Source organism: Lonchura striata, chromosome 16 (assembly GCF_046129695.1).
Source record: "Lonchura striata isolate bLonStr1 chromosome 16, bLonStr1.mat, whole genome shotgun sequence".
Taxonomy (NCBI): domain Eukaryota; kingdom Metazoa; phylum Chordata; class Aves; order Passeriformes; family Estrildidae; genus Lonchura; species Lonchura striata.
Window position 1 is genome coordinate 10,783,651 of NC_134618.1, and position 15,179 is coordinate 10,798,829.

The window sequence follows — 15,179 nt, forward strand, 5'->3', positions numbered from 1 at the left end:
TTAGTGCTGTCACTGAGGATTTTGGTTTGTAATGGCTTTGAGAGGTTTGGGAACAGAAGGTGCAATTTAAACAATAGGGATTTTTTTCACTCTATTTAACCAAGTATTCTTACACTTGACATGAGGAATTAAAACATGACCAGTAATGAAAATCTTTCTACAAAGCCTAAATTAAGCAGGGTTGAACAGCTGCTTAGTCCTGTTGAATCAAGAGAATAACCCCCAGGAGTGTCCCTACACCTGTATCTAAAGCCAGAGCTCCTTGCGAGGGAAGGCGCTTCTTCCTCCCTGCAGGCACTGAGCGTATTTGTGTGCAATGCTGCCCACAGAAAGAAACTTGTGAGTTCAGTAGTTCATTAAATTGCCCCAAATACTCTAAGATGCCATCTAAGGGCACGAGTGTTGCAATTCCAGTGTCCAGATTCATTACTCCTGGGTTTGGAAATGCTGCCTTGTCCTGCAGTGGGTGACAGTGTCCATCCAAAGTGCTTTAATTAACGTGCCGAGTTTTGCCCTGGGGAGTGACCGAGCTGCTCTGCTCTGTGCTGTCAGGGTGGGCTGGGTGTGTTGCACTGCAGGAAAACGATGCTGTGCGAGCGCACGATTTAGCCAGAAACTTTCAAAGCAAAGTTGGAACAGCTTCATCCCTCACAACCACAGCCGCCTTTGCCGGTTCATTTCTGAGGGAGCCGGGCCGCCTGCCGCTGCTTGGGCTGGGGCGGTGGGGGAGCAGGGCAGCGCAGCTGTGTTTCCCCTGCCCAGCTGGCTGAGCTCTCTTCACCTCGGCCAGAAGCGTCCCCTCTGCCCGCCGGGGTGCCGAGGCCCGGCGGAGGAGCCTTTGCGCCCGCCCTGAGGGCCGGGGCTGCGGGGCGGCGCTGGCCGGGCCCGGCTCCTGGCGGGGCCGCCAGCCCGCAGAGCCGGGGCGCACACGGCACAGCAGGTAAAGTCCTCCGGGCTCCCGGCCCTCCTCTCCTCCTTCCCTCTCTCCCTTTCCAGCCCGCACCCCTTGCGGCTTCCCCCGCGGCTTGTGGTGCTTTTTCTCAGAGCCCCGGTGCAAGGGGGAAGGTGAGCAGCGCAAGGCTTCATCTGCAAGAGTTGTGATTGTAAGTTCAGCTTTATGGTTATCGAGCTTCAGATAAGGCAGCGACTGCACGGAGTGAGTGATAAAATGTCTAGGATTTCTGTAGATGGAAGGGTGGCTGTTCTGGGAGTGAGAGGATAAAGTAATCCGGGAGCTTCTCATAAGCGGGGAGTCCCGCAAGGCTCAGAAATCTCATCACAGCAAATGCGAGGGGTGATCTCCGGGGAAATGCCGGGTGGGATCTGCAGGACATCCCCACAGCGTGATTTGGGACTGTCTGGGAGTTGCTGTGAGCTGCAAACCGACCTATTTGACTCAAAAAATTAACTACTTCATCCTGTAGATTGGCTTGCCAGGCAGGGTTTTCACAGCCCTTTTTGTGCCCTGCTGATTGTCCGCGTGAGTTAGGATGAAAAAGCACTTTCCTTAGCATTTAATCTCCTTATATATTAAGTTAGCATGCTTTAATTAAAATACACTCCCTGATCAAAGTGAATGAATTGGAATAAGTAAATCGGGACTGACATTGGAAGCATTCTTTAACCTATACAGAGTAATCAAACCTTACTGCAAAATTATTAGGGCACAGGCAGGAACAAACACAAGTTCATTGTCTAGGAAACCAGATACATCTGAATGAGAGACATTTACTATGGTGCTCCCAAAAGAGTAGTTGAAAGGGGTTTTAGTGTGTGTAAGAACAGGACAGAGGTGATAGCTTCTTGAAGTCAAATGTTTAAATTTTTCATCATCTGTCAGTTTGAGTCACTCCTGTTACAAGACTGCAGTTAAGTATTTGCAATAGACCGAAGTATTGCTGGAGGCTTGTTGAAAGATATTTTTATAAAGAGTACCTTGGTACATGAAATTAAACAGTCCAACAAAGGTGTCATTTATCAAATATTCAGATCTGTAACTCGAGCCATGGCAGAGAACTTTAGGGGGGAAAAAAGAGAGAGCACAGGATTCAGCAACAAAAAGAAATGCAGAAATTCAGTGTCTTGCAGATAAACCTTTGAAATGAGGGAGAGGGAGACAAAACCTAACAAAGTCTCTTTATGGTCAGAGCCAAGTCGGCCAATGGGACCCTGTGTGTCATTTCTAAAATCAGGGAACTAATCCCAGTGTAAGAAGTTGCCATCTGTGGATCAAGGCATCGTCTAATATCTCAGATTAATTTGTTGTTTTACCTGTGGGGGTGGTGATTCTCAGGCTGAGCAGAGGGCCAGGCAGAAAATCCTCCCTGCAGTGTGGATTGAAGCAGCTGATGGCCCTCAGAGCTGAGGAGGGGATGTGGCTGCAGAAACTCCTGTGTGAGTGAAACCTGCCCAGTCTTTGCTTCCTTTCCACCCCATTGCATTATTCCTGTGTGTATCCTTGTCCTTCAAGAACTAGACCAAAAGCAACACGTTCATTTTGGTTTGAACAATTGTGAAACTCAGTTTTTTTCTGGTGACAACCAGTGAAAAGCTCTGGGTACCCTATTACTGCCCTTCCAGACAATTTATCTTTCAGTGTTTTTTATGCTGCATAGCATATGGCAGTAAGGATAGCAAGAGCTACCAAAACATCTCTTCCCACAGAAACTGTGTCTGTGGTGCTGGTGAAACTTTGATGGGACACCTTGTCAGTACAAAGCCCATGGCTTTGATCTGTCCAGGTGAAGTGACATGGGCAGTTTCCCAAATGTGTGACTTTCCCTCTGCCTCAGAAGAGCATAAGGGCGTTTTCTCCCTTTTTGCCAAATGTGGCAGCAGGGAAGGGAGTGCTCCTTCCCCCTCCCTGCCTGCAGCACCCTGCAGGGACCAGGGCCAGGCTGTTCCACCCCTGAATTCAGAGATCTGCAAATGGAGGGTCCCAGACCAAGCCTGCAGTGATACTGCAGCTTAACCAGCTAGGAAAAGCTTTGGGTTTGTTTGATAATTTTATAATTTCCTTTTCCATTCCATTTCTCTTCTGTTTTATCTGATTTTAAAAGGATTTGTTTGCCTGTTTTGACAAAACTGCATTGAAGTTGTACTTAGGTGCAGTGTAACTTGGTAAATAAATGGTGCTACAAGGGAGAAAATTAAATGAGCCATTTGTTATAGGGAGATAATTCTGTCTGCACACACACTCTTTGTGAACTTGTGTTTGCATAAAGTGTATCTCTATCCTAGAAAAAGATCTAAATTAAAAACTTGGGAGCAAGCAGCTTTGGATTGTTTTGATCTCTATTTGTACTCCATAGCATAAGCTGTCTCTGATTTATAGCCATAAAATTTGGGGTGAATATTGCATTTTGACTCTGTTCTTCCTATTTTCCTCTGCAATCCAAGTATCTTTTTATTCTAATAACACCAGAAGAAATGTCCAGACTTTTGAAGATGTGTTTCTTGTTGATATCAATGAATCATGCCAAGATTACTCACAGTCAGAACTCTGAAGGTAAGACCAGAACTCCTGTCTGAGGGGTGTATTTGTGGCACAGAAAAAGTTGTGTGTAATAAATTAGGTGCTGTTTAATAACTGGGACCATGGTCTCTGCTCTCTTGGCTTCATGGAGCTCTACCAGCAAATAATTTCATCAAGACTGATTATTATTGAATAGCCTTTTCCCCCACACTGTTTTTCTGTAAGTAAATTTAATCAAAACTGCATTAAATGTTTTAAAATAAATTATATATGTGTATATAATCACTGCATACAATAAATGTATTTTTGTGTAACACAACTGACTGATAAAACATTAAATTAACTTCTAATAATGGGATAATCTTTTACAGATTTGCCTCCATTGTTACACAAAGCTGTGGTCAGTATTTTTATTTGATCTCTCTACTAACATTTTATATTATAATACCTAAAAATAATAATTTATTACATATATTTGTAATTTTTTCCTTAGGAGGAAGTAATAGCTGGGAAATACCTGAATGGTAATGTACACAGTTGTTCCCACTTATGCTTCTAAAATGAATTAAAACTCAGTATCTCACCATAACTTCTTATGTTCCATTTTTCATGTGCAGCCCTCCTAGATATTCTTTATTTTCAAAGGTAATGTATTACTCTCCCCATCTTGATTTTTCAATATTACCTTGCACTTCAGATATGATCTGTTTCATATCCACAGAAACTGGAAAATTATAGATAGAATGAAATTGGCACATATGATTACTTGGATTTAGGTCTCTTGGGAGGAGTATTTTCTGTTAACAGGGAAAAACCTGTTTGCCATGAAAAACTAAAAAAAAAAAATAGAATGGGGCTGAAAATAAATACTTGCTACAGTTTTCAGAAGTTTTGATAATTAACTTTGCTCACATGTGTCCAAATGGCTTCTTAAGGAAATTAGGTGCAGTTCCAGCTGTCTGTCCACCTCCTTCTTTCATTCTCACTCCATCCCCCATCCTCCAGCTCCTGGTGGCTTTTGAATTATTTGCAAATTTTGTCCAAATCTGAAAGAGCAGGATAAGCCTCAAAGACCATTCCACTCCTACATATTTTGAGAAAATCAGTGTCTGTTTAAGGAAGACACCGTGAAATTAATGACTCTGCTGGAAGAAAGGCAGCAGTTACTCCCTGTGCTTTCTGCAAGCAGATCAGAACAGGCATAATGGGGTACCAGAAAGCACATGCCTTGGAGATGGTACTAATGGCAACACCTTGGAAAATTGAGTTTATTTTGGAATTAGATGGAAAAAAACTAATTAATTCCATTCCCCATTGAACCTGTATTTTCATTGCAATAAACAGATAAACTATTACTCTGGATAGGCAAAAAACTGAATATTTTTGCCATTATGGTGTTAGCATCTTTGTATCCTTTTACTTTTTTACTCTTGTAATCTGCTATTTAACTTGTTATATTATTTTACTGGCATTTTTTATCCTGTTTTCTGTTACAGCTCTAATGTCTGGACAGCAGATCTGTTTACAAAAGTCATGGCATATTTTCATGCCAAGGAAGTTATGTTTACTCTTGGCAGTCTGCAGGTTTGTGACATTTAAGATGCATGAAAATTTTTATTTGAAAAGGAATTAAAAAAACTTAACCTATCTCTGTAACCAAAGCTAGGTGGTCAATGATAGAGGTAATTAATGCACCTACAGTGTAGCAGCACCTATACCTACAGTGTAGCAGTTAAATAGGAAATAGGAATAGGTTGTCTTTTTCCCCAAACATTGCTGGAGTATGCAAGGCAGAAATAATAACAATTTTTTTTGCTTTTCCTCTGATGGAAAGCAGGAATTAGGATTTTTCCTGCTAATTGTTTCTTAGTTGAGTGTACATAAATGCTGTTTCCCCAGAAAATGATAGGTTTCACCCAGATTTTGACTGGCTGTAGTTCATACTGCTCCTCATGGACTGGGGGGCTCCAGAGCATCCTACAAAATGCCTCCACGTTTTAAAGCTCCTCTCAGTGCTGTTTTTGTAAATTTTCGATGTGGAAGTGATGCAGGAAGGAGTTGTTCCTCCTCCTGCTGCTTAGTGAGGAGCTGCTTTAAGTGGAGCTGTACCCAGCTAATCAAACCTGAGCCCTCCCTCGTCCCTGCACACACTGAACCAGGGAAGTGTCAACTGTGCCATCCCTGAGCCTCAGGCATTCCCAGAAGCTCCACAGCGCCTGAAATCTGTCCCAAGCACCCTGTCGCTGTCACAGCTCATCCTCACCTACATTTTCCTGCCACTGCCCCCTCCCTTTGTCAGGTTTATTGGCAGCCCGAGGCTTTCAGCAGGCTGAACCCCAGGGCATAAAGGAATTGTGTTAATATTTGGTGGTGGCAATGCAAGTTAAGCAAAGGCAGCAAAGAGCAATTGAAACTCAAATTCCAAACCAATTCTGAAATAATTATGTCAGGAAATAGAAGGGATTTTACTCCAGTCTGCTGCTAATGAGCCTTAAATTTATTTCTGTTCCAATATTATGATTTCCCTTCAATTTTTCAAAACAGGCATGAGATTTTTAACTGGTAATGCAGCTTGATGCAAGAGAGAATATTTTTGGCTTATGACCTCGTAGAGACTTTTCCTCCCATTTAATTTCACATTTCCTTCCCTTTTTTAAGTAACATCCACATGATATTTGATTTTTTTTTTAGGCTTTTTGTTTTTAGCTCTTTAGAAGTTTAATTTTTCACAGCTCTGCTGTGTGAAGCAGAAAAGCTTTATTACTCTTGTTTTATGAAGTGAGAAACTGAGGCATCTTTGTTAAAAAGCTCCCTTGAGAGGACTTGTTCATGAAGCCGAGAATAGGATTTGAAAATTACTGTATTTCACAATGCATTTAGATTATTTTTGTTTTCAGTTTGTGTGGAAAATAGTTATTTTGATCATTGGCAGCACAGACAATACAGAGCTAAGCATTTAGTTCTCCTTGAGCACAGATTTTCAGGGGATAAAAGTACAATAGTATGAGTTTTATGTATATTACACATATTTTTCTATACTTCAGGTGTCCATAAAAAATTACCTGAAGAACCTTTTATACCAGCCCAGGCAACTATTGTCTGAATTGCAACAGCTTGATCAGCAGCAGTTCCAAACTGCAATGAAGTACCTCTTCAACAGCAAAAAGGAGCATCTTGTAAGTGAATTTCTACATGTGAAAAGTAAAAGCTGCTGTCAGTGGTTTAGAACAATGGAAAGGGACAGACTGGGGGGCTCACAATATAGTTGCTTACCTGGCTTGGATTGGATTCCAGGACTCCCTCTCCTCTTAGGTTGGACTTAGTTCATTTAACTCTTACTATCTAAAGGTTGCTGCAAGTCCAAGTCAGTAATTTGGATTTTCACTGTAATCAATAGAGAGAAACTCATCTCCAGAGAAGAGTTCACTCTCTTGCAGTAACACCTAAGGCAGGTAGGGCAAATAATTCTCAATGAGTATCTTCTTTTTGTGGCTGGAAAGAGAGCCAAGATAGCTAAAGAAGGTGCAATTAGTAATTTTGTTAATCAGCCATTTGAAGTATCTTTCTGGGTTTAAGTTTGGTTTTGTAAAAACTTTCAAGCTGATCTCTACCCAATGCCAGAAAGGAATTATTTGAAGTAATACAAACAACCAGCAGTTTGTAGCTGTTTTTCATGAGAACAGCATCATATTCAGAGTGCTCTCTGTCAGACCTCAAAATGAACAATATTTTGAGTTAATCACAGATGTTGATTTAACACTTTGTTGCTTGCAGGAAATAGGAAATATTATTCTTGACTGGGGCAAGACTAGAGAGAGAATTTTTCAAAGCCCAGGAGTAAACAGGACCTTGTTCCTTGTAACACTGGATAAATGCTTCCTGGCTCTGAGTGCCCTGGACTGTGTGGATATCCTGAGTCAGGTTTTGCGTGTGTCAGCAGTGAACTATCTCCAACCTGATGTCATTGGGAGTCTCCCAAACCTTCTGCTGGAGGATGCTTTCAGAAACTTGTAAGCCATTTATTTTTCAGGCACAATTAATACTATATTGGATTTGCTGACTGTTAAAAATGAGGTTGCTATGTGGTTTCAGTCTGTTTTCCAGATACAGCTTTCTGCTTATGTGTAAATAATGCTGTTTCTATAATCATTTGTCCATGTGTCATTAAATAAAATGAATGGTTAACTCATTAGTGAACTAACAAACCTGTTTATCACTTAGATCATCATTATTCAAGGACCTCTATGACAGAACCTCAGCAAGCACTCAGAGAGCTCTCTATGGCTGGATGAAGCAGATTCTACAGAAATCTTACAACATGAGTGGTATGATACAAAATGTTTTCTTCCTGCTTACCATAAGAGAAAAGCACTCTGCAAAAGACCTGTCCATTGTATTGAATTGTTTCCCCAGTTAACACAGGTCTGTGTAAGAGAGCTATCTGGAAAACCTTTTCTGCAGAGCAGAGTAAATATAATGTGTTTGTTACTCATGACAAAAAGTTCTCCAGAGATGCTTGAACTTGTAGAGTAGAATCATGCTATTGTTAAGGCTGGAAAAGATCTCCAGGATCAACAAGTGCCACCAATGGACTCTTCTTCTGCTCTGCACAGAGCTATTCACAAAGGCTTTTTCTAGTACTCCAGTTTTTCTCTCTGTACTAAGTCTGAAATAGGATACAGTGGCCAGGTGCTCTGCCAAGGCGTGTTGTTCTCTTCTGAACTCCTGTTCAGACGAGAAAAACAGCTCTGGCTCAGGATACATTATCCACTGCACTGTTTAAAAACACAAAAGAAATGCAGGATGTTGTGAAAGCACATGGCACCAACTCAATCAGCAAAGGGACATGATAAAACCAAAGTTAATTAATTCTGATTGGATGCATTTTCCCACATCTGTTTACCTGGTTAATGTGCCTGAAACAGCTGTTCCATAGCTGGGACAGGCAGGATGGGTTCCACATGGGGGCTGTGCAGGGCACTGAACATCAGAGCTGGTGCCTGGGTTTCACTGAACATCCCAGCACAGCTGTCCTGGGAGCATTTTAGACTTACAGATGTGTGTGTTCTTTCTCCCTCCTTAGAAATCAAAGGTTAAATGCTCACTTGCTTTAATAGAGCTAAATTTGCCTCCTGGGTCTCCTGCCATTTCAAAATATCAGAGTAACCCAGTAAGTCGTGGAGAGGAGGTTCATGCTGCTGTTGTGAGCTGATGTTAGTGCCAGTGCATTGATGAGGAAGCAAAGATGCACAATTTGCCTGGTGCTACTCATCAGTCCTGGGAAAATCCCTCTGCATCATCTTGAGTTGTGTCTGAAGCATTGGCAAACCCTCAATTTATGGAAGATCACACAGCTTGAGAAAGACTGGGAGTTGGTGTGCCTCTTTTTCCTCCCTGTTGCTGCTTCACCTGCCAAAAGCAGCACAGATGTGGTGAATCCACCCCCAGGGCACCAAGTGCGGGCTGATTCCCAGCTGGTTGTGACCATGTGAACCATCAGCCCTGGGCAGGCACACTTGGACTGGGAGTCTAAAGCTCCCTCATGTTTATCTGCACTCCCTAGGCCACAGCAGAGTGCAGGAACAGTCCTGCAGGAGAGCGATTTATTCACTTTATATGTGGTTAGCACTGGGACCACCTGGGATATGGATCAGTTTTTGGGGATCACAGCTGCCATGGGTGGTAACTGCAAGTCTGTTCTGCTAAAGGCCACAGTCAACATCCTTAAATGTTACTGGTTTTTATTTTAGCTCTCTTGTCATGTCTTTCAACTCCTGTAATATTCTGGGTAATAGGAGGTAATATCACTTTAAAAAACGCAGGCCTGACAGGTCTGCTGGGATCGTCGTCTTGTCTCAGTTAAGGAGCTTAGATCTGTGTTTTCAAAAAAATCACTTAATGGAGTCCTTCAGCTTCTGATAGATGCAGACTGTTTTTTTCCCAGCACTGGAAACTCTTCAAAGTCCACTGATGATTTTATTTTAGCAGAGCTGTGAGTATCAGCACTGCTGAGGAATGTATTCAGAGGTGTCACACACTGAGCCATCCAAACGACAACAGCCTGGAGAAAACAGTCTTTGTGGCTCAGGGTACCCGTGGAGTCCATAAATATGTTTTTTCTCAGGGATATTTGGATCTTGATTTAATTTTCGGTCCTTGGGAGAATGTTACTTAATGAATACCATTTATTATCCAGTGTTTTGTGGTTTTGTCAGCCTATTTCCATGTAGGTATTTGAACAGTTTTTCATTTTCTCTATTATTGCTATTGCATATTGCTGAAATAAGTGGCATCATCAATAATAATATATAAGATATATAAAGTATCATGCCTTTCTGATGTTCTTAAATAATGCAATTGATTAGGAAAAGTGAATTTTTAAAACAATGTTCCATATTTAATACTTTTGGATAAATTTTTCCTGTCCTACACTTTATCCATTCTCTATTTTGGCAACATAAAACATTAATTGGTTTTGTATTAGAAAATTTGAGACACTTTAAGCACTATTTAATTTCCATTAAAAAATGTATGTACTCATAAAATTGGAGTGCTAAAATGTAGCAAATGGAGGGAATCTATCTCTGCTAAGGATTTTTCTGATTTTCAGATTTTTTATTATTTAACAATAACAATATACTGGGTAAAATATATTTGAAAAGTAATTACTTTCTGAACATTGTAGTGAGTATTTATTTGTACAAAACAGAGTTCAATGAATCAACTTCTTGGGTCAGTGCAGAAAGCTTATGGATTTTGGGAAGATACATGGTCCATCTCCCATTAGAAGAAATTCTGAAAATTAGTCTCAATGAAGTAAGTAACAAAGTGTGGTTGGATATATTATTGCTATAAACAATATAAACACAAATGCAGACTTAAACATGAAAAATAACTTAATATATCTTAATTAATTATAAAGAGAAACTACAGAGGGAAAATATAAATGTATTCTTTATAAAATTCTTTTATCTTTTTAATTTTCAAGTGCCTGTCATTAATATGTAATTATTTATTTGTATCAGAGTTCTGTGATTTCTACTGAAAGGGACCAATGATAGAAGACCCTCAAATTATATGACATTTTGGCAGATAATCACTCAAATCACTCACTCAGCTATGCCTTCAGAAATACTGGTTTATCCAAATCTTCTTCCTTTCTCTGTTAATTTTGGCTAATTAATTCTGAGTGTGAGACACAGACTTTATAGGATTCATTGTCCCCCAGTGCTGATGCATGGTTTTGTTTGTGCTGGCCAGATCAGACTGTTCATTAGCTACGACAACGCAACAAAGCAGTTGGACACGGTGTATGATATCACACCAGAGCTTGCACAGGCCCTCCTGGAAAGGATAAACTCGTCAGGATTTGATATGAGGAACACTTCAACTATCTACAGGCAAGGCTGTTTTGCTTTTTCTTTTATGGCTGCATAAGGATGGAGCAACTAAGGAGAACATGGAAATTGATAGCATGGCACAGCTTTTTCATTCCAGTGGAAAAATCTAGGCTGAAATCCACTCTGTTTAGCAACAGTGAAGAATTGCTACTTTATGATTTTTTGGAAGTGTGCCTAATCAGCTAATGCTTTGTCTCCTGCTCCGCAGTGATGAAATGCCTGTAGCATTTGTAGGAAGTCTGCAGCAGTATCTGGGGGACCTAAGCAGAGCTCCACCACATCACAGAGCAATAAAATAAACTGGGACAGCAGGACATGAGTTGTCTTGGCTGCTTGAATCATAGAACATGGAGGTGTTTGGTGGAAATCATGTTACAGTTAGGATGGAAGGAGGAAATCTCAACTCCTGCCAGCCAGGACTGCGAGTGGGTTTAAACTGGTGTGGGTGTCGCCAGAGAAACCACCAAGTGAAGCAGTGTAAAGCCTGCCCTGCTGTCCTCTTTGTCCTGCAGGGTAGACATGAGCCATGCTTAAATATGTTTGGATGTTAAGTGTGTAAGCAGGAAACTGAATTTTCAGGGCTGTCAAATCTGCACTGAACTAACTTTAACACTAATAAAAAACCAAAATAAACTGCTGTTACTCATAAATACGCAGCAAGCATAAGAGAGCTCTGCACTCCACATTTACATTTTCATTGTCATATCAATGGATGTATTTAGTCCCAAGATAATGCTGTCTGAAATTATTTGTAGTCTCCTTGGGGGATACCTTGGAGTTTTAAACTAATGGAGAATATGCTTTATAGCTTCAGAGCTCCTGTCATTACTGCAGTGCAGCTCGCTGACTTCCGTGAAGCATTGCTCTTGTCGGAGGAGTAAGCGAGAGAAGAGTTATGCCCACACTCTAAATTTCAATGTCAGAAATCTTAAATATTATTTTGTCACTCACAAGAGCTGCCACAATCTCACAGATGAGAGAAATGTCATGCTCCATAATCCTTAATATATTCCATTTTTACAACACGCTTAGTTTATGTTGCTCATTTTAACCATACTGTTGATTTAAATGCACTTTTACTTTTAAGAAAGTAGTGTTATTCATTTCTGCTAATCCCAAAGGAGATTAAGAGCTTTTGGTGGCCATGCAATAATGCAACAGAATGTAATTATTTGTTATAAAAATGCTCTTATAGATGTTTCTTTGATTTGTATGTTGGTTTGATGATCTCCCATGAATTCAGATGTGCTGCTGAAGCACTGTTTTGTTATATTGCTGGCAGGTTGTTGTTGAGGGACTGGAGGAACTAAAAGCCTTTCTGTGCTGCAGAATTTGACTGATTTTGTGGTAGTGCTGCAGCATTGTCCACTGATCATTTGATTCACATTTGGACATTACTGCCCAGATTCTGCCTGTGCCTGTCTCACTGAACTGCAAAAAAACCAGGGACTGTAGCAGGAAAGCTGGGTTTTGGACATACCTTTAAGGTTCTTGTTATGTGTGAATTATAAAAGCAAAGCCTGACTTTACAGGGACAGGGAATTGACTCAGGCTTCCTACAAACCAGTTCATCCCCATCACTATCAAGTTCAAAATCCAGACATAGTGATGCACAATTCAGAGCTCTTTCTTTACAGGGCTGCAGGTTAAGGCAGCTTCTAGGTCTAAGCTAGGACACCTACAAAAGGCATGTCTCCATGGTGGTGTGACTCCTCCTCTCCAAAAACTATGGCTGTGGTTGCACTTTACAGAGGTCAATGGAAATTTTAACTTAAATATTACAGCATGAGAACTGTGAAAGAAAGTGAGCTCAGTTCAAACCCCTGCCTTGCAGACTGCTGTGCTGGCACAAGTGGGCAGTGAGCCTCAATGTGCTTTCTCCTGACCAGTGTTGAACTGGACAGGTCTCCATCCATCAGCCAGTCCTGTGTTTGATGTGAAATACAGCAGGCTTTGTTTATTCCTAAAATGATAAAGAGGCCATGTCATGCCCCAGCTGCTGCTCTGAAACACAAATGGGTTGTGTTACATGTGGAATCCAAGCAGGACTTGGAGTTCAAAACATCCAATCAAACCAGATAAGAACTCAATAAGCCACTTCTAGAGACTTAGTAATAGCCCTCCATAATTTTCAAGATTGTTCTGTCAGAGAAGTGGAGTCATTAACTGGGACAATCCAGCCATGAACAAATGGATCCAGGACAGGTAAATTCTCAAGCACAAGCAATCCAGGCAGGCTTCAGCTGAATACAAAGGCTACTGCATGTTCTCATACCCCTGTTACAGGCTAAGTTTTAAGGACTGCAGGTTCAGGCACTCATGACAAACAGAAATGGCTCAAGCTGTGATCACAAGGAGAGGGTACCAAGCTGTGTTTCCATTTCCCAACAGTGACACCTTTTATGTCAGAAGGCAGCTAATGTATTTCTGCTCTATAGGCTGGGTTTGTTGGTTTGTTTTTATGATGACCTGGAACAGATGGATGCAGCTGTGGCCCGGGCTCTACTTCATCAAATGATTAAATGCAATCAGCTGAGAGGTTTCCAGGCTGAGGTTCATGAGGTGTGTACAACACTTGTTCTTCTTGCCTAACATAATCCTGTAAACAGAGGAGGAAAGATCTTATTAAATAAGGAAAGAAATGAGTGAAAAATTATTGGGACTTAAGAAATAAGAGAAAATAGTTCTTGAGAATGCAAAGAATAGAAACTAATTTTGGGTGCTTATTCTTTTCTCATTCTGTTTCATATTCCTGTTCCATATACCTTTCACAACTGTGGTTCTATTTTTGAAATTTTATGAAGTGTATGAATATTTGCCAATGCCTATTCCAGAGATTCCAGTTAATGTTTTGGGTGGTAATGGAAATTGGTTATTGGCAGATTTTTATTTGTGATCTGCTCTTTTTGTTTGATTTAGCTCAAATCTCAGCTCCTGAGCATTGCCATGCAAAACCAGACATTGAATGATACCCTTGGATCCCTGTCAGATGCTGTGGTTGGATTAACTTCAAGTCAGCTGGAATCTCTGTCACCTGAAGCAGTGCATAATGCTGTTGCAACATTAAACCAAGTCTCTGGGTGGGCAAAGAGCCAAGTTATGATTTTATCCAGTAAATATCTCTCTTATGAAAAGGTACCTCTGAGAACAGCTTTCCTACCTTCTGTTTTTAAAAGTGAAATGGCTTTTTCTCAACAATAACTGTAGATTTTGAAAAGTTTAGTATAAGAATTCAATTTAGTTAGTGGCCTGGAAAATATGTTTAAATCAAATAAAAGCATCCAAGACTATACATCCCAAAGTAATTCTCGAGTAACAGAGAGAATGAGTATTTGGATTTGGCAGTTGTGTATATTATTTTATCTGTGTCACTGCCCTAAACAGAATTTGCATGATCAGAGATCTGAGGCTGTATATTCAAGTATACTGTAATGCAAGGAATCAGGTCCTGGTTTAAGTTTCAGAAAAAGGAACTTCTGAGAAACTTCAGGCATTTGTTTCATGGACAGACACAGAAAATGCATTCCCAGGGAAGAAATGCATTAAGTATTTAAGAAGAATAGTTTTGCTTTATTTATTGACTTTTGCTTTTAAATATATCTGCTGGTCTCAATAAAACTTCCTGTTTGCTTGTGCTGTTCTCCCTGCAGGTTTTATCATTTTACAACGTGAGCCAAATGGGCGCCTTGGTGGCAGGAATTGGCACCCGGTCACTGCACAGCATGAGCCCCAGGGAGCTGGCTCAGATCATCCGAGGCACAACATCCCAGTACTTGTCTGACTTATCTCCTGCACAGCAGCAGGGCATCCTCAGGAAGGTGATTATTAACTCCAGCTTGTGGCAGGTTCTCTCTGCACAAGAGCACCATAACCAGAACTGTAGAGCATGAATTAACCAGGATACGTCCTTTAGCTCAATGGTTAATGGTTCTACTGCTTTTTTTCTGAACACCAAGGGTATTTTGAAGGCTCTCTCTTGCTTATTTCATTGAGTTTTTAATACTGTCATGTTTTTCCTTTATCCTCTTAAGAGAAATATTACACAGAATAGAAAGAAGGGCAAATCCTGTAAATCTAAGCATCAGTTCAGAAATGCCATGTATTTCTGTGTTTCTCTTTTTAGATTGCTGCATCTGGAGATTTTTCTTCATCAGTCAAAGATATACAAGGAGCTTTCTTTAAAGAAGTTTCTCTTTCTGGTTTATGGAAGCAAAGTGGATATTATTCTTCAATGCTGAAAGAAAAAGAACTAAGAAGCAGCCAGGTAAAAATTGTTATGCAGTTCCCATTCCACTGCAATTTAG

At 40.6% G+C, this 15,179-nt stretch overlaps 1 protein-coding gene across 1 annotated transcript in view; it reads left to right on the top strand.

Moving 5' to 3' along the window:
* The first annotated feature begins 2,888 nt into the window (after positions 1-2,888).
* OTOA (otoancorin) overlaps positions 2,889-15,179 on the top strand; it is a 32,569-nt gene continuing 20,278 nt past the window's right edge. Inside the window, exons 1-14 of the mRNA XM_077786951.1 lie at positions 2,889-3,508; positions 3,847-3,875; positions 3,969-3,999; positions 4,093-4,120; positions 4,972-5,059; positions 6,520-6,651; positions 7,250-7,485; positions 7,697-7,800; positions 10,185-10,291; positions 10,736-10,875; positions 13,314-13,437; positions 13,795-14,010; positions 14,526-14,693; positions 14,999-15,139. Of these exons, the coding sequence (XP_077643077.1) occupies positions 3,430-3,508; positions 3,847-3,875; positions 3,969-3,999; positions 4,093-4,120; positions 4,972-5,059; positions 6,520-6,651; positions 7,250-7,485; positions 7,697-7,800; positions 10,185-10,291; positions 10,736-10,875; positions 13,314-13,437; positions 13,795-14,010; positions 14,526-14,693; positions 14,999-15,139 (1,623 nt within the window). The 5' untranslated portion in view covers positions 2,889-3,429. The remainder of the gene's footprint in view (positions 3,509-3,846; positions 3,876-3,968; positions 4,000-4,092; positions 4,121-4,971; positions 5,060-6,519; positions 6,652-7,249; positions 7,486-7,696; positions 7,801-10,184; positions 10,292-10,735; positions 10,876-13,313; positions 13,438-13,794; positions 14,011-14,525; positions 14,694-14,998; positions 15,140-15,179) is intronic.